This window comes from Anabas testudineus, chromosome 6 (genome assembly GCF_900324465.2).
Source record: "Anabas testudineus chromosome 6, fAnaTes1.2, whole genome shotgun sequence".
NCBI classification, from domain to species: Eukaryota; Metazoa; Chordata; class Actinopteri; order Anabantiformes; family Anabantidae; genus Anabas; species Anabas testudineus.
Window position 1 is genome coordinate 10,548,589 of NC_046615.1, and position 21,972 is coordinate 10,570,560.

At 41.4% G+C, this 21,972-nt stretch overlaps 3 protein-coding genes across 5 annotated transcripts; 2 read left to right on the forward strand and 1 right to left on the reverse strand.

The window, feature by feature from the left end:
* The first annotated feature begins 300 nt into the window (after positions 1 to 300).
* On the forward strand, positions 301 to 9,524 carry ric8b (RIC8 guanine nucleotide exchange factor B). 2 transcript variants are annotated; one of them, XM_026365133.1, is made up of 10 exons: positions 301 to 562; positions 1,053 to 1,100; positions 1,190 to 1,810; positions 2,752 to 2,846; positions 3,847 to 3,997; positions 4,449 to 4,547; positions 4,804 to 4,948; positions 5,084 to 5,228; positions 5,363 to 5,482; positions 7,315 to 9,524. In XM_026365133.1, the coding sequence occupies exons 1-10, from the start codon at positions 479 to 481 to the stop codon at positions 7,421 to 7,423; spliced, it is 1,617 nt and encodes a 538-aa protein (XP_026220918.1). In that variant the 5' UTR covers positions 301 to 478; the 3' UTR covers positions 7,424 to 9,524. The 2 variants fall into 2 exon arrangements, with proteins under 2 accessions (XP_026220918.1, XP_026220919.1); XM_026365134.1 differs by having other exon boundaries at positions 311 to 562; positions 4,452 to 4,547.
* On the reverse strand, positions 9,427 to 17,992 carry si:dkey-103i16.6 (SIRT1 domain-containing protein). 2 transcript variants are annotated; one of them, XM_026365136.1, is made up of 9 exons: positions 17,888 to 17,992; positions 16,225 to 16,414; positions 12,038 to 12,266; positions 11,283 to 11,483; positions 10,962 to 11,194; positions 10,706 to 10,806; positions 10,451 to 10,612; positions 10,123 to 10,335; positions 9,427 to 9,977 (listed from the first exon to the last, which is right to left on the reverse strand). In XM_026365136.1, the coding sequence occupies exons 3-9, from the start codon at positions 12,256 to 12,258 to the stop codon at positions 9,777 to 9,779; spliced, it is 1,332 nt and encodes a 443-aa protein (XP_026220921.1). In that variant the 5' UTR covers positions 12,259 to 12,266; positions 16,225 to 16,414; positions 17,888 to 17,992; the 3' UTR covers positions 9,427 to 9,776. The 2 variants fall into 2 exon arrangements, with proteins under 2 accessions (XP_026220921.1, XP_026220920.1); XM_026365135.1 differs by lacking the exon at positions 17,888 to 17,992 and having other exon boundaries at positions 16,225 to 16,497.
* A 223-nt stretch (positions 17,993 to 18,215) lies between these two features.
* Positions 18,216 to 21,829, forward strand: tmem263 (transmembrane protein 263). Its single transcript, XM_026365137.1, has 3 exons — positions 18,216 to 18,602; positions 20,576 to 20,646; positions 20,766 to 21,829. Exons 2-3 carry the CDS (start codon positions 20,580 to 20,582, stop codon positions 21,062 to 21,064), a joined length of 366 nt encoding a protein of 121 aa, XP_026220922.1. The 5' UTR covers positions 18,216 to 18,602; positions 20,576 to 20,579; the 3' UTR covers positions 21,065 to 21,829.
* The last annotated feature ends 143 nt before the right edge of the window (positions 21,830 to 21,972 follow it).

Consider the following 21,972-nt stretch of genomic DNA (forward strand, 5'->3'; position numbering starts at 1 on the left):
CTGTATATACGATTGACTGGAATTTACACTGTCTGCTTCACTTTCAGATGAATCATAAAGTCAAAATCACTGTGACTTCTTGATTCTCATCTTTACACATCAAATATTCCCCCTGGTTACACACACATGCTACATGTTTATGTTACATGCATGTTGTCTGGAAAAAGAGGGTGTTGTCATTCACACTTTTGTACAAAGGAAGTGAGTGTTAGATTAGATTATCGATTAGATTAGATTTTGTATTTTATGCAGTAGAGAGAAGAGGCTGTTATTGTACGGATGCTTATGGAGACTGTACTTTGCTACTACACTGAGTGAAGCCAGTGATGAACAGGACAGCCCAGCTGCTGATGGAGACAGTGAGGGGAGTGTCTCTGTTGACAGCAGCAGACCTGACTGACACACACTGAGCTAGCTGGCTAGCTAGCTGTACAACACTCATTGGTAACGTTGGAACTGTTTTCTTCAGATATCCACAATGGATTTAAATAATATCTTGTCGCAGCTTGAAGCCGCCAACGAAAAGGAAATCGAGAAGCTTCTTCAGCAGTATAACCGAGAGGTGAGTCGCGGCTCCGCTCGTCAACCAAAACAAACTGCAGTGCTAACGTTAGCTAGTTAGCTAAACGGCTATGCTAGCCCCGAGTTAGCTAAACATCTTAAACATAATCTAAACTAAAATGCTGTTTGCACCGCCAGATGTTGTCTAATATTGCGGTATCAGACATATAGAAACAGACATGCGAATGAACTAAACAGGACAACGATACGTCGTTTACAAAAAGCATATAGAGGTGATGATGCTAACAGACTGTTTCCCCATGTAGCTATACATGAATGTTAGCAAACTTTAGCTCTCTATTTGAGTTAATGGTGCCTTTTAGAATCGTTTCAAAGAGGCTGAGACTTATTTAGACAAATAAGATACGTGTTATGTTTTTATGGACAAAATAAATCAATACAAACATATGTAGGAAAGCATGTTTAGTGACGGTTTATGTAATGTGAGGTTGTGTTGTTTGGTCTCTACAATGAGCATCTTTCTGTTTCAGAACAGCCACACCTTCACTTTTGACCAAAAGGAAGAAGCCCTGCGCAGTGTAAGTACTATTTATTGATGTAGACTGTCATTAAATGATTTAACTAGTCCTTTTATAATGACAGTGTTTCTCTACCTGTATCATTTCAGAAGCTGTGTCAGAGTGTGTTGACAGTACTTGGCAGACAGGTGCAGCCAACCTGTCAGAAGACATGTCTGGAGACACTTCGCATCCTGTCCAGGGACAAGCGTGTCCTTGCACCTGTAGCCACCAGGGAAGGCATGCTGATCCTGGGAGGGATGGCAAGGCTGCATGCCGGAGAGGATGGAGGTGACAACTCTCAGGAAGGGACATATTCAGAGGAGGAGGAGAGGGTGGTTGTGGAGGCCTTGAAGTGTCTATGCAATGTGGTGTACAACAGTACTGCAGCTCAGCAGGTTAGCGTAGATGTGCAGCTGGCTCAGGGCTTGTGTGCCAGTCTGCATACGGCCCGCACATGGCACCACGAGGTGGGCCTATTCACACTGCGCCTTCTCTTCCTGTTGTCTGCTCTGCGGCCTGATCTTAGAGGAGTTTTGAGGAGGGAATGCCATGCTGTAATTCTACTGACAGAGGTGTTGGAGCACACCCTGGATGTGTGCTGGGTAGGTCCCTATGAAGCTGCCTGTCCAGCTCCACAGGCTGTCCCCATGTCTGCAGAAGACAATGAACGAGCAATGGAAGCGCTCAAAGCCTTATTCAACCTCACACTGTCTGAAACTGGGGGCAAGGTGAGTGTGTTGTGATTATGTGTTGCAAGTGTGTAAGAATGTGTAATGTTACAGTGCAAGTTTCACACCACTCATTAGGGTTTCTTCTCTAACCCTGTGTTGCAAGTACGTATAAAGGGAGCAGGTCAAGAGTGGTTTAGGCGAGTACATCATTAGAAACGTAACTGGCTCTGTCATTTGCTAAATTACAGATTTTACTGTCATGGATTATAAAGATGACACACCTAATCCCCACAACAGCCAAGTGTGTGTCATGTTAACGTCTTTCTGTGGAAAAGGCTCTCCTGTAATTTATTTCCAGGGGATTTTAGTAAGCGCATCAACTGCATCCCTGAAATATCAATGTGACAATGAAAAGTGTTGATCATCTTGATTAAATGCAATTCAGGATGACAAATTTATAGTTCAGGTTATATAAAATCTGTGTAATTTAATAGTAGGAGAAATACTTAACATCAAATCACAGAAGGAGCACATATAATTTGTGCTAAGATGTGACCCTTTCAGAAATATAATACAATTTGGTTGTGATTTATAGACTTAGTATTAAAGTTTGCATCAACAGCTGACTTTGGAAAATTTTTATCAAACATGTCAATGAAGGTATTTCAAACATGTACTTGCCATGTATCATGCAATTTAGATTGAAGGGGACACACAACAAGAAAGTCAGGAACGATGTCAGGAAGTGTAAGTCCAAATTATGGTAAATGTAGTTATTAGGCTCATGTTTGACCCTGCTAAACGCTCCAAGCACACCCCGATAGGACTTGAACTAAGACTGTCTCTGTGCTGAGCTTCAGGACTCCCTAGACTTAGAGTTTAGACTGCTTCTAGGTATCTGTCCTTGCAGTTTACGTTTTTTACATTGTTATTTTTTCTTTTCTCTGAACTATGAAACTGTTCAGGTTTAAAGTTTTTCTCCATCTGTAATTTAATAGGAGGATGACCACCAGTTCAGACTAATTGCTGCCATCCTGCGTCATGTGTTGATGCTGAAGACTGAGACAGAAGAGAAAACAGAGGAAGCACACAGGTAGGAAAGCTGCATGCTTTAATGTGCTATGTGAGAGGGCACACAACAAGCATGAAATGGCCTCATCCCATGATGCTTATATGTTTTTAGAGTATGTAAATTTGTCTCCTTCACCTCTATATTTGATTTTGTGTTTTTGAAGCATACTGCTGCTGAGAGAGAGAAAACATTTTTTTTTTTTTAAATGTCATGTAAAACTTATTTGCATAGAAAAGCACACAGATCAACAAAGACTTCCACTACTGCACGAACTACAGTACTCATATACAACACAGGAGTATCACCTGCTGTGATTTGCATGTAGGCAGCCACTTTGGATGATTACACTGAGCAGCTGTTAGTGGGAGATTTAAAACTGACATTGGAGCTGACTACACTGTCAGTGTTACGCACAAGGCAAAACAGAGATGTTTCTTTTCATCCTTGTTGCATGGTTCACTTCTAAATTAAATTACTACTAAATTCTTCCTAATTAATTAGGATTGACCATAACATATGCAAGTAAAGGTGGTTTAAATAATTTGTGTTAAAAATAATAATAAAAAAGCAACATTAAAATCATTGCATGGCATCAGTTGTCTCTAACAAGATGTTGTGAGTCATTGAATCATTTTTATAAGTTAATTATTCTTCTACATAGATAATCACATATGCAGAGTTTCTGCTGGGACAACATAGTGATGTGCAGACTAAATAATGTGGGACAGATGGGTGTACAGTATTTATCCCATCTGAGCCAGATCACACCCTGAGATCATCTGGCAGCTCCTCGTGAGCTGTTTCAAATTCAGATTAAAAACAAGGGGTGATGAAGGGTCCTTGACTCGGCTCATCTTTGGTAAAATCTTTCGAAGCTTTCATCTATTAGTCATCGTCTTTGACCTCCCCTGCCTGCCCCTCGGACACGTGATAGAGAAACAAGCTTGATATCAGAAACAGAGTATTTTATTCTGTGAAGTGCCACAGAGGGCTTACATAAATAAATATGTTTTATTTCCAGCCATGCCGTCAACCTGCTTAACAACTTGCCTGTTTCCTGCCTGGATGTGTTAATCGATGTGCCTGTACAAGGAGGACTAGAGCAATATGGCGGGAAAAACATGGATGCAATCCAGGTTTTACTAGACTTCATGGAGAAAAGGATCGACAAGGTAACATTCATCCTCTGCAGCTATTACAAAGAAGGCTGATTACACTTATTACTTATTATTATACTTATTACTTGTCCAATATTTGTGCTAATGTGAAACACTGGGGAGAGCAGATTGGATGGATTTCAAGCATCATGCTAATGCTATCTTAAGTTGCATGTTTTAGCTTTAACAAAACACATTATGGTGCCAGTGGAGCAAATTTATAACAGTTGTAATTGACAGTACATACATATTTTTAACTTAACTTTAACACAGTCTGAGTTACAGCCAGCTGTTACAGGCTCATTACTAGTGCTCGACCTGTAAGCACTTGAATATAGCTTCACACATTCTTAATGTGCCCCATTGAGTTTCTCATGTACCAATTTTGTGTTTACCTCATTGTTTTTTCATACTAAACATGCATGTGTTACTGGTTGAGCAGTTTATGTGTTTGTGTCACTTCAAGCAGGGCTCCAATTACAAAGAGGGCCTCACTCCTGTGCTCAGCCTTATGACTGAAGGTTCCAGACACCACAGAGAGATCCGCAGATACATCAAAGCTCAGGTACTGAAGCCACCAGCAGATAATAAATAAATAAATAAATAAATAAATAAAGTAGGTGGTCCTGTTTGCAATTATTTGCTCCTGGAGATTAACTGGTGAGCTTTGCATCGCTGCCGTGTCATACATTTCACCAGGATACTAACCAGATTTTAATGACCTCACGGCTTTAAAATAATATGTTCATTCAGCAGGTTTCATCTTAGTTATAGTGACATAAAAAAAACTGTGACAATTGACAATTATCTGAATTATTCAGGTACTTCCCCCCCTGAAAGATGTGAAGATCAGGCCAGAAGTCGGCACTACCATCAGAAACAAGTTGGTTCGCCTAATGACACATGTTGACATGGGTGTGAAACAGACAGCTGCAGAGTTTCTCTTCGTCCTCTGTAAAGAGAGTGGTAAGCAGGGCAACGGTGGATATAGCACCTAAGATCGTAATGAGATATGGACAACTGAAATAGGGATACGTACAGCTTGTCTCATCTCCACACTTACATCTAACGTCACGTGACGTTTGTGTTTCCATCCTTTAGTGGACAACCTGTTGAAGTACACAGGGTATGGAAATGCAGCAGGACTCCTGGTGGCCCGTGGACTTCTGGCAGGTGGGAGAGGAGAGACTCAGTACTCTGAAGATGAAGACTCAGACACAGAGGAATATAAATCTGCCAAACCCTTGTGAGTAAGCAGCACTGGGCTGGGAATTAAGCAGTAGCAAACTGATATCTACTGGTTTATGTTTTGTATAAGCTTTGATAGTGTACGAACAATTCTGCAGTTGCACATTAAGCTTGCTCATCTGTGTGTTCCAGCATCAACCCAATCACAGGTCACGTGGAGGATCCGATGCCAAATCCCATTGAAGAGATGTCAGAAGAGCAGAAGGAGTATGAAGCAGAGAAACTGGCCAATATGTTTGACAAGTTGTCAAGGTAAATATACCTCTGCTAGAAGCTGCATCTTTTGTTGACAATAGAAAATATGACACCAACAAATTATAAGACAAACATACTGAAAAATTATTATATAAATTAGGAGGTATTAAGGTCAGAAGCTTCACTGTTTGATAAATGCAAGGGGCTGTGTTGTCGTGCGTCCTCAATTGAAGACTAATTTGAAAAGGTAAGAAACAAATGGTAGGAACATAAAATGCCACCAAATGTTTCCTTTGCAAAGGTTCAACTAAGATGTTTAACTTTTTCTTAAAGCCAGTGTTGCTTCCCCTGCTCAAAGATTCATATTATTTAGTGTCCCCTCTGCAAAGGCCCATTCTGTATTTTTGTTGACCTTTCGTTAGTGAGTAGAGGCAAACATTAGTCAAGCACAATGAACATACAAAGGTAACAGTCGCTCCTTGCCAACCAGTTCATCAAAGGAAGAATCTCTTGCCGTTAGCTGTAGCTTCAATTAAACCCAGACTTCCAGCACGCTGCAGCATTCAGCTAGAGTAAATGGAAGCTGCCAGCACGCTGCTGCAGCATCATTACCACTGCTCCATTAATTATCACCTAATTGGCACACACAGTCAGTTTGTCAGTCCAGGTTCCTTTATGTGCCACATTCAGGTTTTAATGACATGTGTCCTGACTTTATTCTTCTCACTCTGGGGAGCTGATCATTGGCCAGACATGGAGAGGACTGAGACACAGATAGACAAAACACTTTGGATTGAACATGGACGAAGAGGAAGAGACACGGGTGAATAAATGTGTAGACATAAGAAAGCTGACCTCGTCATTGTTGAGTCAAAGAACGGGTTGAGCTATAATGAGGCACGTGCAGCCAGAAGAGGAAGATTCCTTATTCAAAGCTGCGTCGTCTTTCTTCTCTTCCTCAGTGTCGGAGATGTGGTGATGATGGAGAGGTGCTTTCTCACTATAGGCTCTAAGGAGATCAGTCAGAGCCCTTAAAGAATGTGCTCCCCTAACTGTTTAACTGGTCCTCCAATTAGTACATATTCTGCACCCCCCCCCCCACCACTGAAACCCATCACATCTGCCATATGCCCAGTCCTCTGTCACTGCTGAAGAAGAGTAGGGACATTTTTCCTCTAATTGGTAGAGATGATGGTACATGTTCCTGTTCGTTTCATTAGTCCTCATTGTACCTGCTGACTCAAAAGGATATTAAGTTACAGACTGGTGGTGTAGGTGTCATTAATCAACGGATGTATACAGTATTTTCAAAATGTAGCACCCCCACACAAAGATTTCTCATCCATCATATTTAAAGAACCTGTTTTTTTCCTGCACAACTTAAACTGAATAGCAGGAATCAGTAGGAATTACATGCCTATTTGTATGTGAATCTTTTAAATGAATGTAAATGGGTCCTTGTTAAATCTTTTGGTGGATAATTCTCTGATAAATTATCATAGAGGGAGGGGTGACACACAGTGCAGGTATAATTGGATTAGAATGAAGGGGCAGCCGTGGCTTTGAGGAGATTAGTCTGAGCTCTGATCCTGTAATTAAACAACAGGAGAGGAGGAGTGGGCAGGGGGGCTGAGAGGGAGAGAGGATGGCCAGACAGGGGCGAGTGTCCATGAAGGGGGGGGTGTGAGAGCTAGGGGTTAGTGAGCATTGTTGACTGGAAGTCCTTGAGTTTGGATGTGAGAGAGTAAAGATGTACTAGTGAAAGCCCTCTGAAAGACCTGTGTCCCGAACAGAGTTCAGTTTTATGTCATGTCCATATACAGTATGTCTGCGTTCTCAAAGTCCATCTAGCAGATGGGTGTCTGATGTTTTTGTCTTTGTGTCTGCAGGCAGAACGTGATCCGGCCCATGGGCGTCAGGCCAGACGGGACGTTAGCACCTCTTGAAGAAACTCTCTGTGATCCACCTGAGGACAATTCAGAATCAGACTCTGACTAGCGCTTTATTACACATAAAAGCAGCGTCCCATTTTGAGGGCTGCATCCTTTGAAGGGTGATGCCCATGAAGGTGGGTCCTTCAGAGGAGCTAAAAGCTGTCTGCACCTGAAATCTAAATGAGAAAGTGAAAAATTGTAGAGTTTTTCTCAAAAAAAACAAACTTGGTGGTGGATAAAACAAATTTCTACTGAAAACATCAGACAGATAAAGCACCACATGTTGTACTGACAGCTCCTTACAGATTATTTAAATTGAATGTCAGCTGGCATTGGAGTGCTACTACTCACACACAAACCCTAACTATTGTTGGATCTAGGCACCCATTTTCAATTGGTCAAGTCCAGTTTTCCTGAATTTGCTGACAATTCAGGGGCAAATATTGTGATACCAGAGTTTTTTGCCCTTGTACGTATCTGTACGTTTATACCTGACATCTGTTATTTATATGTTTTAAAGTAAGCAGTTTAAATGATAATGTGCTGTTCAATCGATATATTGACCAGTGACTGATGACCACTTGAATTGCAAACATCACCTAAACATGACGTGGTCAAGTGATGTTTGGCAGTTTTAAAGGTGACATGGTTCACCTGCCTCATCATTAACATGCAGTGCATTGTGGGATGCGGAGAGCTATAAAGAACCCTCTCCAAAAGAGAACTTGATACATGGCAGGGGACTCTGTAGTGGCGTCTGAATGCACTGGAGGCCTCTATGTTTACTGTTGCACCTTCATTTATTTCCCCTAAGTTAAGATGATCAGAACAGTTTTTGCTGGATAATGTGAAATCACTGTTGTTATAATAGGGTCTGAATAATCATTCCTTCACCTGTGCTTTTTTTTTCCTGCTACACATAATATAGACACATATAAAAAGGCAAGCTAGTAGTAAAATTTCTACTCGGTTTAAAACTTTGAGACTAGACCACAGGACTGATTGTGTGCTTGTTGATGTGTACAGTCAGTATCAGAGTGGATAGTTTGAAACCACAGCTCACGGTGAGTCTGTATTTGGTTGTGTAATGTTGCACACCGGTTAGGCGACAAGGAAACTTTAAAAACAGGACTTAATTGGCTTACTGCTGTCACAAGGATACTTCTTTATATTTACAATTTTGACTTTAAATGTAGAGATGCAACTTATTCCGTTTTCTGCCTGATGTGGACTCTTGACAAAGAAATGTGTAAACTGAGATGTTTTCTAATCAACATTGCCTTTGCCAAATCTCCACGATGTCAATTCAGTAATGTGATTTTTCTTCTAGTGTGAAATCTTTGCTAATTTTATATACATCCATGTTTAGATTATATATAAAGTAAAATTAGTATGTTATGGTAGATGCTCATTAGTCATTTAATTGCTGAATACAATCCAGAGAAATTGAATGATTCGAGCAGAGAACATGTGAAGCATTTAGTGCTTTTCATCCAACCTGTGAATCACCTCTACTGCCTACTCACATGAGGAATAGTTGAACGATCTGGAGTTTTTCCACACAAACACTAAAGACATGACTCAAAATGATTCACTTCAGTCACTTATCTGAATTTCCTGTGATCAAACCAAACCAGCCACGAAAGGTCAGATATTCAGTTCAGTGACTAATTAGGAGGCAGAAACCATCATGTGACATGTCATAGCAAAATGTTTGTCCACCACGAGTTGTCAGAACAGCTTCAGTGCTCCTCACCAAGATTCAGTGTCACAGTCAAATCGTTTCATTTGACCAGTTTTGTCAGTTTTTCTCTTTCACACTCCTGTGTAAATTCCTTTTTTCCTTTGTAATCATTTTAAATAAATTAAGACTGCATGTTGATCACATTCTTCCTCTAAAGAATATGTAACTGAAATCCTATTGTTATTTCTGCACAGTCTTACATACTGTACATACCACCACACTTATTTTATGTAGTGAGACTTCAACCTGAAAACTTAATAAACTGGATAGCAAGAATATTTGTCTTTTATGCACCCATGAAACATGAACTTTACAAAAGGACAAACAATTACACCATATGTTTATTAAATATTGCTTAAAATACAGTGTGCCGATATAAAACAAACATGTTGTTGCTGTTTAATAAAACGCTCAAAACACATACAGGGCTCAGACATTTGCTAGTGTTCTGAAACGACCCCCTTCTATAATAAGTGCTTTAAATATTGTTGAGTTTTTTTGATTTGCTCATATGAACATAGGGACATCAAACACACCACGTGCCTGATGAGGAGGTAAGAAGATAAATTAAACTGACGATAAATGTACGTAACAGGAGAACAGTCTGAATGTGAACTAAGACACAGGGAATCGTCTCAAACCTTTCCAGTGACGTCTTTCATGAAACAACCCCTCAGTTGCTTTTGGTGGACGATGCGGAGCTTTTGCTGTCTGTCTCTGAGTCGGTCTCTTCACTGCCACTGCTGGCTGCTCTCTGAGCTCCTGGTCTTGATCTGGACGTCTCCATCCTACACTGAAGCTCTGAAGCTCCTGTGCTCTGGGAGGTTTTCCGTGTGCTGTCTGACGGAGGGCCGCTGATCAATGTAGAGATGCTCTGCAGGCAGGAAGCATATGAATAGTTAAGTCATGTATCTCCACTGACTTGGCTTTGATTGATCATTGTCCCCCCATTTTCCCCTCTTGACTTTCATAACTTGTAAGAGCTCGTTTAGAGGCCTAGTGATTAAGAGGGAACTCACCCCTGTTTCCTGACTCTTCATCAGCTCTTCGATCTCACTGCTCCAGCCGAGCATTTCTGCAAACCTTCGGACTGTATTCTCCAAGTCCCCCAGCTCCATGTGGTCTCCTCTTCGCAGTGGCACCTTCTCAAAGGGACCCACAGCGTGTCGGTTCAGGAGGAGACGTGGCACAGTTGAGCGCACTGTATTCACCAGGCTGGCAAATGGCTCAATCTAAAACACGTTTTGATAGAATTGACTCAAAGAATTCACTACAAAATGAGTCACAGGGCAATTTAGAAACTGAATAGATGAATAGACAGATATTCAATATATTTTGGATGTTCACCTGTAAAGATGTGCCCATTATGATAAGCAGGTCAGCTTTAGGGAAGTCTTTAGTGTGGAGGAAATACTTCTGAGGAAGGTCCTCTCCAAAAAACACAACATCAGGTTTGACTGTTGCAGCACAGAATGTGCATATGGGGACGTTATCATTCATTATAGCACGCTGTGAAAGAAATGCAGGAACTATTATTCTGGTTTCCAGAACAGGGAATCGGTGTAATCGTTCTCTAGTTTCGCACTGTAGACCCAGGCATACCTTAGCCTCCTCAGAAGGGTAAGGAGTGTAGCACAAGTGACAGGAAGCTGTGGCAAAACTGCCGTGAGCTTCCACAAGTTTGTCATCTGGGATGCCACACACTGACGAACAAATATGACATGAGCACGTAAGGAAAACACGAAAGACCAACAGTGAAAACAAAGCATCAGAACTCCACGACTACTGGTCATGTAAAAGAAACAGACCCAGAATCACTGCTTTTGTTGTCATGTTTGTCAAGGATGATCTCACTCACATTTCTCCAGTCCGTCAATGTTCTGTGTGTACATTCGAAGCAGCAGGCCTTTGTGATGAAGCATGCGGATGAAGTAGTGTATGTAGTTGGGTCTGTGTCTGCCAGGATAGAGAGCCTTGGCCAGGGAGAAGAAAGGCTGTGGGTCGTTGGAGAAGTAGTCAATGTTGAAAATGGCTTCTGGGTAAGGGATGTTGTATTTCTCCAAGTTAGCATAAAGACCTGTTCCTGGAGTTCTGGAAAAAAAGGGGTCTTTATGTAATATATAAAAAACAGAAGCAGAACAAAGGAGGATGTAGAGAGAATAAACCCACAAACACCAACCTGAAATCTGGAATGCCGCTAGCTGTGCTGATTCCTGCTCCGGCCACCACCAACACGTTCTTACAGCGGCCGAGCTTCACCAGCCGAGCCACAGATGCCAGCCCACCTCTGGATGAAGACTTAGCAGCAGAGGTAGATGAGCTGCAGTGAGCCTGCACAGGATCACTGCTGTTGTTGGACATCTTTCCCGTCTTTCCTTTACTGGAGACCAGGCAGAAAAAAAAAAAAAGAGAGATCTTCTATTTTCTTCTTCTAATAACCTGCCTGATACCAACATTGTTGAACTGTCAAACTTTTCAATTTATAGCCTAGGGTCTGATATAATATCCAAGATTGTCAGTGTCAATCTTAAACAAAAATGCAGCATGGTGTTAAGGTGGTAACGTGTTTGTCATTTTGTCTGGACTGAGATGTCAGAAACAACTGAATGGATTAACATTATAATTATAATTATATTCATATTCCACACAAAGTCACACCTACTGAGTTAGAGGAAGCCCTGACTTCACTTCTAATGAACATTTTTGGTTTATGACCAAATACCTCAGCAAAGTGCTGAAAGTAGTTGGTGAACATGAGGAACAGTCACAGTCAGTAATTTAGCTTTGTCATTGTGTGCATTTTAAAATATTAATATGACTCTTACATCCATTCTAAATTAGGTCCAAGAAAATAAATGTATTTCATTTTGTCAATCATACATTATTATTTTTCAAAAATAAAGTTAAAACAAGAACAATCTGTGATGTCCTCACCTTGGAGGTACAATGTGCTGCCCACTCACACTCATCTGGCTCAGGTCCTGGGCCAAAGCAGAGTCCGTCTGCTTCTTGCGCTGTTTTCCATACAAGCCAGGCTCAGAGTCCTGGGACTCTGCAGGGTTGTTGTGTCGGGCCTGGGAGCTGGAGCTGCGGGTTATCCTGGTGACTGGATGCTGGGGGGCTTTTTTATCCCAGCTGGATCTGGACCTGTTCATTCCAACACCTGTTGACAGCGAAAAAGCAGAAAACAATTCACATAGAAGCAAACATCAACCTGTGCCGTTTTATTTTTTTGTATTTCTTCAACAATGTCTTAATCCTCTTCATTTTTCCTTCCTGGTTTAGATTTTTTAAAATGCATTAGACATTTGTTTGTTTCCACTGATTAGCTTTTTTTTTATTTTTTTTTTTTATTTGCTCTTCCTCTGTCGTCTCGTGTCCCATATTTAAAAAGCTGTTACACTGAAATCATTGTGCCTTTTCTCTACACTCCCTTTGCACAGTGAGAAGCTGAAATGTTTTAAAACTGTCAACTACTGAACAAAAGGTAATGGCAGCAATTTATTTAGCAACCCCCTCTGCTCCTCAGCAGCTATGTTAATACAGTCCACAGCTGTGGCAGCTTTACTGTTCAGGGAAAGCGGAGGCTAGAGCTGAGAATAAGAGGGGTGGCAGAGGTGAAAGAGAACCGTAGACTGACTGTGTGTCAACAAACCCAGCTGGGAGAGAAAAGAGGATGCCCCCTAACGGCCCCCTCAAAAGAGGAGAGGGGAGGTGCAGAGATAAATGATACAGAGGCAGGATTCAATAAAGAGAGAACAGAGGAGTAGAAGAAGAAGAGGAGAGCGCGAGGAGGAGGAGGGCGATTGTTTTCTAAAGCTATTCTAAGCCTTCAAACAACTTCCATGAGGAATGAGTGTGAGTGATCAGGGTGAGCCAGCGATCAAGGAAACAAAGGAACTACAACCCATAAAACATGACTGCTCCAGAGGGCAGCAGGGAGATAAGACAAGCTTTTCTCCAGCAGCACCTTATCGCCCTCCGAAGGAGACGGGAGAGGAGGAGAGGGGTCACCGGAGGTTTACGGTGCCACGGCATGGCCAGAAAACACCAGCCTGTAAACATCTAAAGACACTTTTTTAATAAAGCTTAAAACTGATGCAGATGTTGACATGGAGAGGTTTCATCTGTAGAAAAACCTCTGAGCCATCTCACTTCAGGCACTCAATCCTCTTTCACTTTGTCACCTTAAAAAGGCAGAAGCCCCCATATTACTTCTTTTTTCGCCTCCTGCACATCCTAAAGAACTATTAAAAACAGCGGGAGGGTGAGGGTTTTAGCTTTTGTCTGGGCTCCTTTCAAGAAGATACTGCTGCGTACAGGCAATAAATCACCACCATAGTTAATAAGGTCTCACACGGATGGACGAGGTAGACCTAATATGTCAACACGATCACCCTCCTCTCTGTCAGCCCAATGAAAGCGGGAAAAAAAAAAAAAAAAATCACACATGTGGAAGATATTCCCACTTTAATTTTATGAAAGTCGAATTAATTGGAAAAACCTTAAAAGAGAGAAACTCGTATAGGGACGTGGAGCAGCAGCAGGTTCTTAGATCAAGAAGGAGCAAAGTGGATTGGAGAACATGTGACCAAGGTGAAGGTGACTTTAAAAAAGTGTAGAAGAGAGATCAAACTGCCTTTTACTGTTTTAAATGTCCACTTTTTTTAATCTAATAAAGGTCTAATTGTGCAACAAATACTGCTATTATTCTTAAACGACAAATAAATCCCTGTATAAATAACAAAAGGCTTAAAAAGGATTGGAGACCCCTCCACCTCCCCCCCGGACCACCAGGAGTGTAGCTGCTCATGTGAGGGTTACAGTTATCTAATTCGGACTGTCCTACAACACTGGGCACACCTCGGTGCTCACCATTAACGCCCTCTAACCAGAAACAGTAATCCTTTTAGTACTTCTGAAGCCAGAACCAAAAGCTAAACCAAACATTTGGGTTAAATTAGCAAAGGTGTGTTTGACTGAGCACGTACAACACTTAGTACTGAACAAGCTCATACATGTGTGGTTGTACATGTTACTGATTGGACCTCTGGTCAGCAGTACAGGGGGTTATCTACTGGCCCTGCGTGCTGGGTCACTGTGACACTTGATGGAACCGAGCCATTGTTGATGTCACTCACACCGGCGATGTTCCTGCTAATGCAAGTTTGTACACAATGTGCTGAGACGAGGTCTAAACGTACAAAATAAGTAAAAACATAAGGTCATGATAACCCAGAAGAACAACTAGGAACAGTTCAGACGCTGTACAGTTTTACCAAAAGTCTAATTTTTATCTTTTGTCAAAAATAATATAAAGTACAACAAAAACAATCACCATTTTTTAAACTGCCCTTGTGACCAGAGGCCACAAGAGGCCATAGTTTAGCAGTGTGTATTTTATGGGGTGGACTATAAACTGTTTTGAAAAACGAATTAGAAAAAGGTTACCGAACCACAATCACATCCTTAATCACTGTCAACGACAGCAGCATCCTGAACCTGCAAAATAATTGAACTTTTCTGCATTAAATAGGATTTGGTTTAGTTTAGTTGGACGGAGGACGTTTACCCTACAACCTCAACATTTCACCCTCTGCTTACAGCTGAACTGGGAGCTGACTTCCTGCCGGCCCAGCACCCATCGACGAGGGAAAGGCCACAGCAACGTGGTTGCCAAGGAAACCTCTTCATTGCTTAGTTAGAGAGGAAACAGCACTACGTCCTCCTTCCCCACCTGCTCGCTAATGACATATCGCTCTGTGTAGCATCTTTGTTGGACGCTCAATTGACACAAAGCAGCGAGTCCTAATTTGTGTTAGTATATTGTTTGCTCAGACGGAAAAGAAGGTGGGTGGTGGCCAGCGGGTCGATGGGTAACTAATGACTCCTGTGCTGTTACTACTCTGAGGACACCCTAAGTTCCAATCAACCAATCATGGGATGTGATGTTATTTGTACATACTGATCTAAATTTAAGGTCATCACAGCTGAAAACACTGGTCCACTCTCCCTCTGCACCTCTTCTAACAGTGTTAACAACAAGCAACAGAAACGTACAGCAGTCCAATTTCTGGATCCGTATCCTGACCACAAACAACATCATGAAGACAAAACATGATCACAGAAGGTATGTGGCACAGGTGTACATCTGCCTGTAGCAGGGTGCCCTCAAAAGAGGGCCGCCAAGATGCCTGCGTCTCCTCTGATGGAGTTACAAAGAAGAAGAAGCTACTGCTGCTGAGATAGGAGCCAACAACAGTCATTACCTCGATGCAACTAAGAATTTGTGGTTAGACTCATGATTCTTGTGCAAACTGACTGAGCTTGAGCAGTTTTACAAAGGAGATCGGGGAAAGTTTGTTTTATGTTGTTACTACTGCCAAAAGTGAATCTACCTGTTACTGCACTGAAGGGGTGAAGAGTTGTACAATCTAATTTAATGTTTAACATTTCACTAATTTGAATTACTCTGTAGACATCTGTTTTTTACATTTAGCCTCTAAATAGTTAGAAAAACAGAGGGAAGTGTCCATCACAACTCCAGAAGAGTCTTGGATGATTTTAATTTGCAGGTCATGTCAATAAAGTATTTATGTCTGCATTTCTGTGTCCCAACAGTTCCTAACAGCGAGGCTGCACTGCTTCCTGCTGGAGCTTGTGACTCATTACACATGAAAATCCCTTTTGAACAACCGACACATAACTTCCATAGGTTACAAATGTGGTTCATAAAAGCCACAATGTCCACATGTCAGTCATGATGAGCTGCTTAGATCACTTTCTGGGTGAAAGCTGGCAGTAAATACTGTGCTGTGCATCACTTGAAATGCAGTACATTTGTCCATGTTTATTTGTAATAATGAAGTTTGATCACTTGTCAGGAAGTCTTAAGACTGTGTCTACACTTTCAGGAGTCGTCATTTTCCCAGCTGCTCTTAATCACAACAAGGTGGCTGCAAAGTGACATTTAACAACACCCTTGTGTAACTTAGCTCCACTCTGCAGGAAAGTGTCAGTGTAAGTAAAAGGCCGACATCCACAGATCCAGTCCTGCTCTGCAGTGGTAGAAGCAGGATTGCTGTTTTAAAGCACACAGCATTATCATCGATGGTCGGTACCTGTGAGCCTGTGAAGGATGAACACACGGCGACGACAGGCTGCACACTCTGCTGGGCCACTCGGGATGTTCCGCCTCCAAATAGGAAACTCGCAGAGCTTCTTCAACACCAAACCCTTTGGTTTATCCTCCACCGAGCGCTACAGCCTGGCCAACATTTGACTCATTTGTAGTAAAGGTGTCTCCTGCTCCTGAAATACAGACAGTTTATCAGCGCGCAGCCTCAAGTGCAGTTTAAGAGGAGAGAGGAGCTCTCACTCTGCCGCTGTTTCCGGGACCCAAACAATTCCTTACGAATACGGGCGGGAAACACAGCTGGAGTCACGTGGTGATGTGTTTCCGCTGTCCCTCTAGTCTTATTCTAATCACAATGTGAAAAGAAAAGAAAATGTTGCTATTAGGTAATTATTAGGTACAGCCAGCTAGCATGGTTCAATGCAATAGTCTGCAACAAATCCTGCAATTAAGACGAAGATAGATAGATATATTGCAATGTACAGAGAGCTGAGAGAGTTATTTACTGTGACCAACATTAATGTGGTGTGCAAAATAAGACAAATATAATAATAAAATAATATCAGCTAAACACAAACAGCCCTAATAAAGTTGTAATGTTTAACTAGAGAGAGATGACACGTTGCCAAAAAGACACCGACCGCTTAGAAGCTGCTGATGACAAGTTCCTATCTAAAAGAACATCACAAAGAAAAGGTGATAAAAGATAAAACTCCTCGGCAGAGGTGAGGCCAAAAATATATGGCAAAAAAAAAAGAGGAAAATAAGGTGCAAGGAGGGTGAAAAGAAAAAGGAAGGACAGAAAAAGCAGTAAGAAAAGAAAAGTGAAATAAAAGATACATAAACCAGTGAAAAACAAGATGCAGACAGTAAATGATAGAAGAAACAAAAACAACAGCGTAACAGGAGTTTTAACATTTCAAATGCTTCTAGTTTGAAAATCTAACAAAATAAATATGAGTTCCTGAGACAGGAGACTTTAGTGAGTTGTCTGTGTGAATTTTATGTTTAAGGACTTAAATTGTGGTCACACCGTGGACCAACATCTCAGACACCATCTCGTCTGAGATGTTGGTCGACGTGCTGAAGGAACCACTTCTGTAACTCGCTCCTGTGACCACAGTTTTCAGTCTTTTAATTATCTTAGTGTGAGAGCTGTTGTTCAGCTCTAAAACTAACAAGTATCTCTTTGAACAGGTCCAGGACTGTGGTGTCAGCGACCAATAACAGCAATAATAATAATAATAATAATAATAATCTTGTGTATAATTGAGGCTGAAGGTCATTATTAAGGTTACTGTTACTTGCCGTTTAGTTTTGACAACATTTATCCAGTTTATCCAAAGATTTGTTTCAGTCCAGACCAGAACTACAACATACAAAGACCAAATACTAAGGCCCTTACATCTTAATATAAACACATCAGAGCTATTTCAAATCATGTGAGTGGAAACATAGTGAAAACTACTATAGATGCTGCCTGATGTGTCAGACTTGTACATATCCGTTTTATTACCAGCAGATTATAACAATGCATGAACTGCACTTTGTTGTTTGCAGAAACAGCAGATCACCAACCCCTGACAATAACATGTGTAAAGAAAGAATCTCTTTTTCACTTGACAATAGTCACAAAACAAACCACCTACCTCCAGCGGCTCCTGGGAAGCTGGTGCTTTGTGTGTAATCAGTGCCTCTTTCCTGTTTCCGCTCAAATGCACAAAAGGGGTGTTTGATTCCAGCCTGTTAGAAAAGTGATTTAACACATCGCTAACAAGAGACGATCTTCGATGTAGGAGCTAAAACCACGATGTACGTCACTTCCGCTGTGACGGAGGAGTTGGTGTTGTGGTGTTTTGTTATTTTTGCAGCAGCGTCTTCTCCCGCCAAACTTATGTGCTGTACTGGGACTGTGTCCAAAATAAACATCATCGTTTCGTTTCTACCTCCACATGCATCAGTGCATGCGGAAAAGCCCTAATGTGGCTTTTAATCCGCCAAGGAAATAGTTATTCATATAATCACCAGCGCGTCTGACATTAATTATTTTTTTTAACTTAGCATCTCCAGTGTCTGTGCATGCACCAGTGTCACTGAGTAAACCTGAATCCTGAACATCAGTGCCTTTTAATGACAGCACTGAATCTAGCTGCTCGGATTTGCAGCCAGCAGCTGGAGCTCCAGTCTGGCTGCACCTCTGTGTGTTTTTAGGGTGGAGACTGAGGTCCTCCAAAAAAAAACAAAAAAAAAACAACACAAGTCAGCTTCACCAACTGCAGCTACGTTATCACAGGCCTGGCAAGCGGAACATTATTAAGTTGGTTTTAAGACGCACAGTAGCTAGTTTGGATCACCATAAACTAGGTAAGTGCTAACTGGCTAACTAACGCTAGCTGTCGGGGTTCAGTTTGCTTAACGAGAAACTTCTGCACATCCACTAGTTTGTAAAAAACTGAGCCATATGAACTCGGAAACTAGGTTTACAGCAACACATTATCTCACCAGGACTGATAGTGTTGATACAGAATCGATGGATGTTGTTAAAAAAGGTTAAAGTGATGTTTCGTGTTGCGGAGCTGACTTGTAACTTCACTTTTTTAGATGTCAAAGACGATTCTAGTTACTAATAAGCTGCTGACGGCGTTTAGACTCAGGAACCAAACAACCAGACACAAGCACGGTCGTTTATGGCTTTAAAAGTGACACAGAAACGATGTTTGTCGGATTAAATTGACAAAAAAACTCGACGATTGTTGAGCAAGTGGAGCTCCTGAGGGGTGCTGTAGGTTAAGCTAATTAGCTAACTGTTAGCTAATGAAGTTGTACACTGTAAGTTCAGATTTCCACCTTTAGCCAATTACTCCTATTAATATATTTAGCTAGTCTGAAACATAACTAGAATAGACTGACTAATAGTGTTGCCAACCCCTTATTAAAAGTAACAGGACTTTTGCTTCACAGTCAACTTGGAGGATGCTTTTCTCTGAGCAGATTTCATAACAGTATTAAATCCTCAAGGCAAAATTAAATCAACAACATCAAAACACTATGCAACGAGTTATGTTTGAAAACCAAAAACGTAGGGATATAGACAATAGATCATGCTTTGAGAATAGTGTTTATTCTTACTTTTTTCTAAATAACTGGTGACACAGTCCAGAAAACAAGTGCTGTTAATAGTCACTCAAATATAACACTTTCACCATCAGTATTTTAACTTTGTAACGTCCTTGATCTGTGTTTTAACCTGTCCCACAGCTCTGTGACACCATGAACAGGTCTGCCTTGTTTTAGTATCAGCAGCACACCCAGTGCAAGCTCATGCATTTTGTGCCTATGACAGACGTATTATTTGACTCTTGGTTAAGGCTTCTTTGCAGGTTGTCACTTGAAATTTGTAGATTTGACGGTGATAGTGTCACTGCTGCTGAATAACGAGGAATCGGCTCATGACCCCCTGGTGCATGCATTTTTAAAATGGTGCTATGAATCCTTCCTTTGGTTGAATGCAACCAGGACTAAGGATATATGTATTGACTTTAGGCTTATGGCACCAGGTTCTGCCAGGTCTGTAATAAGTGGCCAGGCTGTAGAAACAGTCAAGTCATTTAAATAATTCAGCAATACAGTGGACCACAGACTGTCATTTGTGCAAAACCCAAAAATGCTGTGTGAGAAAAATCAACAGTGTGTTTTCGGTCTACGAAGGCTGGCCAAAACCTGGCCAGCCTTCGTAGACCGAAAACACACAGGTTGACAGGACTTTGATGACGTTGTTCTACAGAGCTTTCATTTAAAGTGTCCTTACTTTTTCTGTTGTGTAGCGTACTAAACAGGATGGTTAAAGTTTGCAATAAAATAAACTCCATTAAGCAGTCTGCCTGATCTCCTCACATAGTAACTCCCATCCCCTGCATCCAGAGTTACATGTGCTAACTCCTTGTTCTCTTTAGACAGCCACTAGCCAGTTATACCAAGTAGAATTGTCTGCTTGGTATAAAGGCTTGTAATAACATACAGCATGTCACAAATACAGTGTGAAAGGTAAGATAGCTCATTAGTGTTACACGTACTAGGTGAGAATATTGATCACAATATGGAATATTTCCATATTTTATTTTCAAGTGGTTAAAAACTGAAAAGTGCTCTTAAAATGCAAGACAGGAATAAGTATAATATGGAACAGAAAGCACAGGTGCAGGTATTTAGCAGGGTTTTAAGAGTAACACATACTGTGGAGGAAATGCCAGGAGTAAACTGTTGTGGGTGGTAGCGTCAGTAGTAATGTTCCCCTTCGTTTGTGTGTCATCGTCTCTCTTGGAAATGTAATTTCTCAGAGAGATGAGTCAGGAGGAGCAGGTGCCTGAGGACATCCCTGCATACCTCAAAGATGAGCCAGGAGCTACAGGTTAGTTTTAACTGCAGTGGTCTTTTGACACAGAAGCATTTTTGTTAGGATCATGTTGTAGCACATTTTTCAATTAAATATTAAATTACTGATAAACATGCTGCTTTCATTGTTTTCAGACAACAATAAGGACCACCCGCAGACACAGCCGGGCATGCTTGGCAGGTTGGCAGGGGGCTTATACGGTGCCACTAAGGGAGCTTTAGGAGTGACCGTGGGAGGTGTGACATGGATCGGAGGAAAGAGTCTGGACCTCACCAAGACCGCTGTCACCTCTGTAGCTGCTGTTCCTGCGATGGGAGTGGGGCTGGTAAAAGGAGGAGTGTGTGCTGTAGCTGGAGGAGTGACTGCTGTTGGTTCCGCAGTGGTCAGCAAAGTTCCCGTAGGAGGAGGCAAAAAGAAAGACAAGTCCGACTGACGGAGAGCAGAGGAGAGCGATTCCGAGTTTTATCAGCTTACACTGCACTTACTTTGAGGCTTCGTGACCAGGAGAAGAGCAAAAGAGGACTCTTAAGTTCAGTGTTCATGTTTTGGAGTGGGATCAGTAATTATTGTTTATGTGTGTGTGAGAGTGTGTGTGAGAGTGTGTGTCAGTGTGAGTGTGAGTGTGAGTGTGAGAGTAAACCAGCATTCATACAACCCAGAAAACAAGAACCAGCATACACTCCAACACTTTCCTAAAAGAAAACACCACGCTGTTATGACGAGGGGCTAAAATTGTTCCGATAAGATGTCCATTCTTTATATTTGATAGTAGAACATGAGACTGTTTTCTATGTAACCGGTTGAATTTGTCAAGTTAACTTTTGTGACAGTGCAGAACAACCGACATGCAAATGCACTTAAATTTAACTTGCAAGACAATCTGATCAGTAACAATCTGCCATTATAGCTGAGCTGACATGAAGTGTTTGTTGGGGATTAGAAATATTTAACTGTCAGCAGATGAACCCTTTATGAGTCTGGAAATATGTGCAGTGTAATCAAATCACATTACAACCAATAATGTGTCTGTTGAAAGATGTGGTAGGAAACAAACAGTCCGGTTTCACTGATGAGTTTTTGTAACAGTTTCCTCTGAATTCACATTTTCCTCTGATTCTCAGCTCAGTGAAAAGCAACTTGTACTTTTGATACAGGTGACAGTTGATTAACAATAAATAGTATTACTGATTGACTGTTATTGTACTAGTTGAGTCTCAGTTTATAGACTTTATATTGTAATTACAGTACTATGACATGTTGGTGTAAGTCACCCTCAAAGTATGTCGACATGTAAAAATGAAACTGCCACTTGGACACAGGAAGCTCATGATGCTGAAAACG

Coding starts and splice junctions, on each gene's coding strand:
- tmem263 (XM_026365137.1), top strand. CDS start 20,580: ATGAGTCAGGAGGAGCAGGTGCCTGAGGACATCCCTGCATACCTCAAA. Junction 20,647..20,765: donor AGATGAGCCAGGAGCTACAG/GTTAGTTTTAAC, acceptor CATTGTTTTCAG/ACAACAATAAGGACCACCCG.
- si:dkey-103i16.6 (XM_026365136.1), bottom strand. CDS start 12,258: ATGAACAGGTCCAGATCCAGCTGGGATAAAAAAGCCCCCCAGCATCCA. Junction 11,484..12,037: donor CAGCACATTGTACCTCCAAG/GTGAGGACATCA, acceptor CCTGGTCTCCAG/TAAAGGAAAGACGGGAAAGA. Junction 10,613..10,705: donor ACCCTTCTGAGGAGGCTAAG/GTATGCCTGGGT, acceptor TTTCTTTCACAG/CGTGCTATAATGAATGATAA.
- ric8b (XM_026365133.1), top strand. CDS start 479: ATGGATTTAAATAATATCTTGTCGCAGCTTGAAGCCGCCAACGAAAAG. Junction 563..1,052: donor TTCAGCAGTATAACCGAGAG/GTGAGTCGCGGC, acceptor TTTCTGTTTCAG/AACAGCCACACCTTCACTTT. Junction 2,847..3,846: donor AAAACAGAGGAAGCACACAG/GTAGGAAAGCTG, acceptor TTTTATTTCCAG/CCATGCCGTCAACCTGCTTA.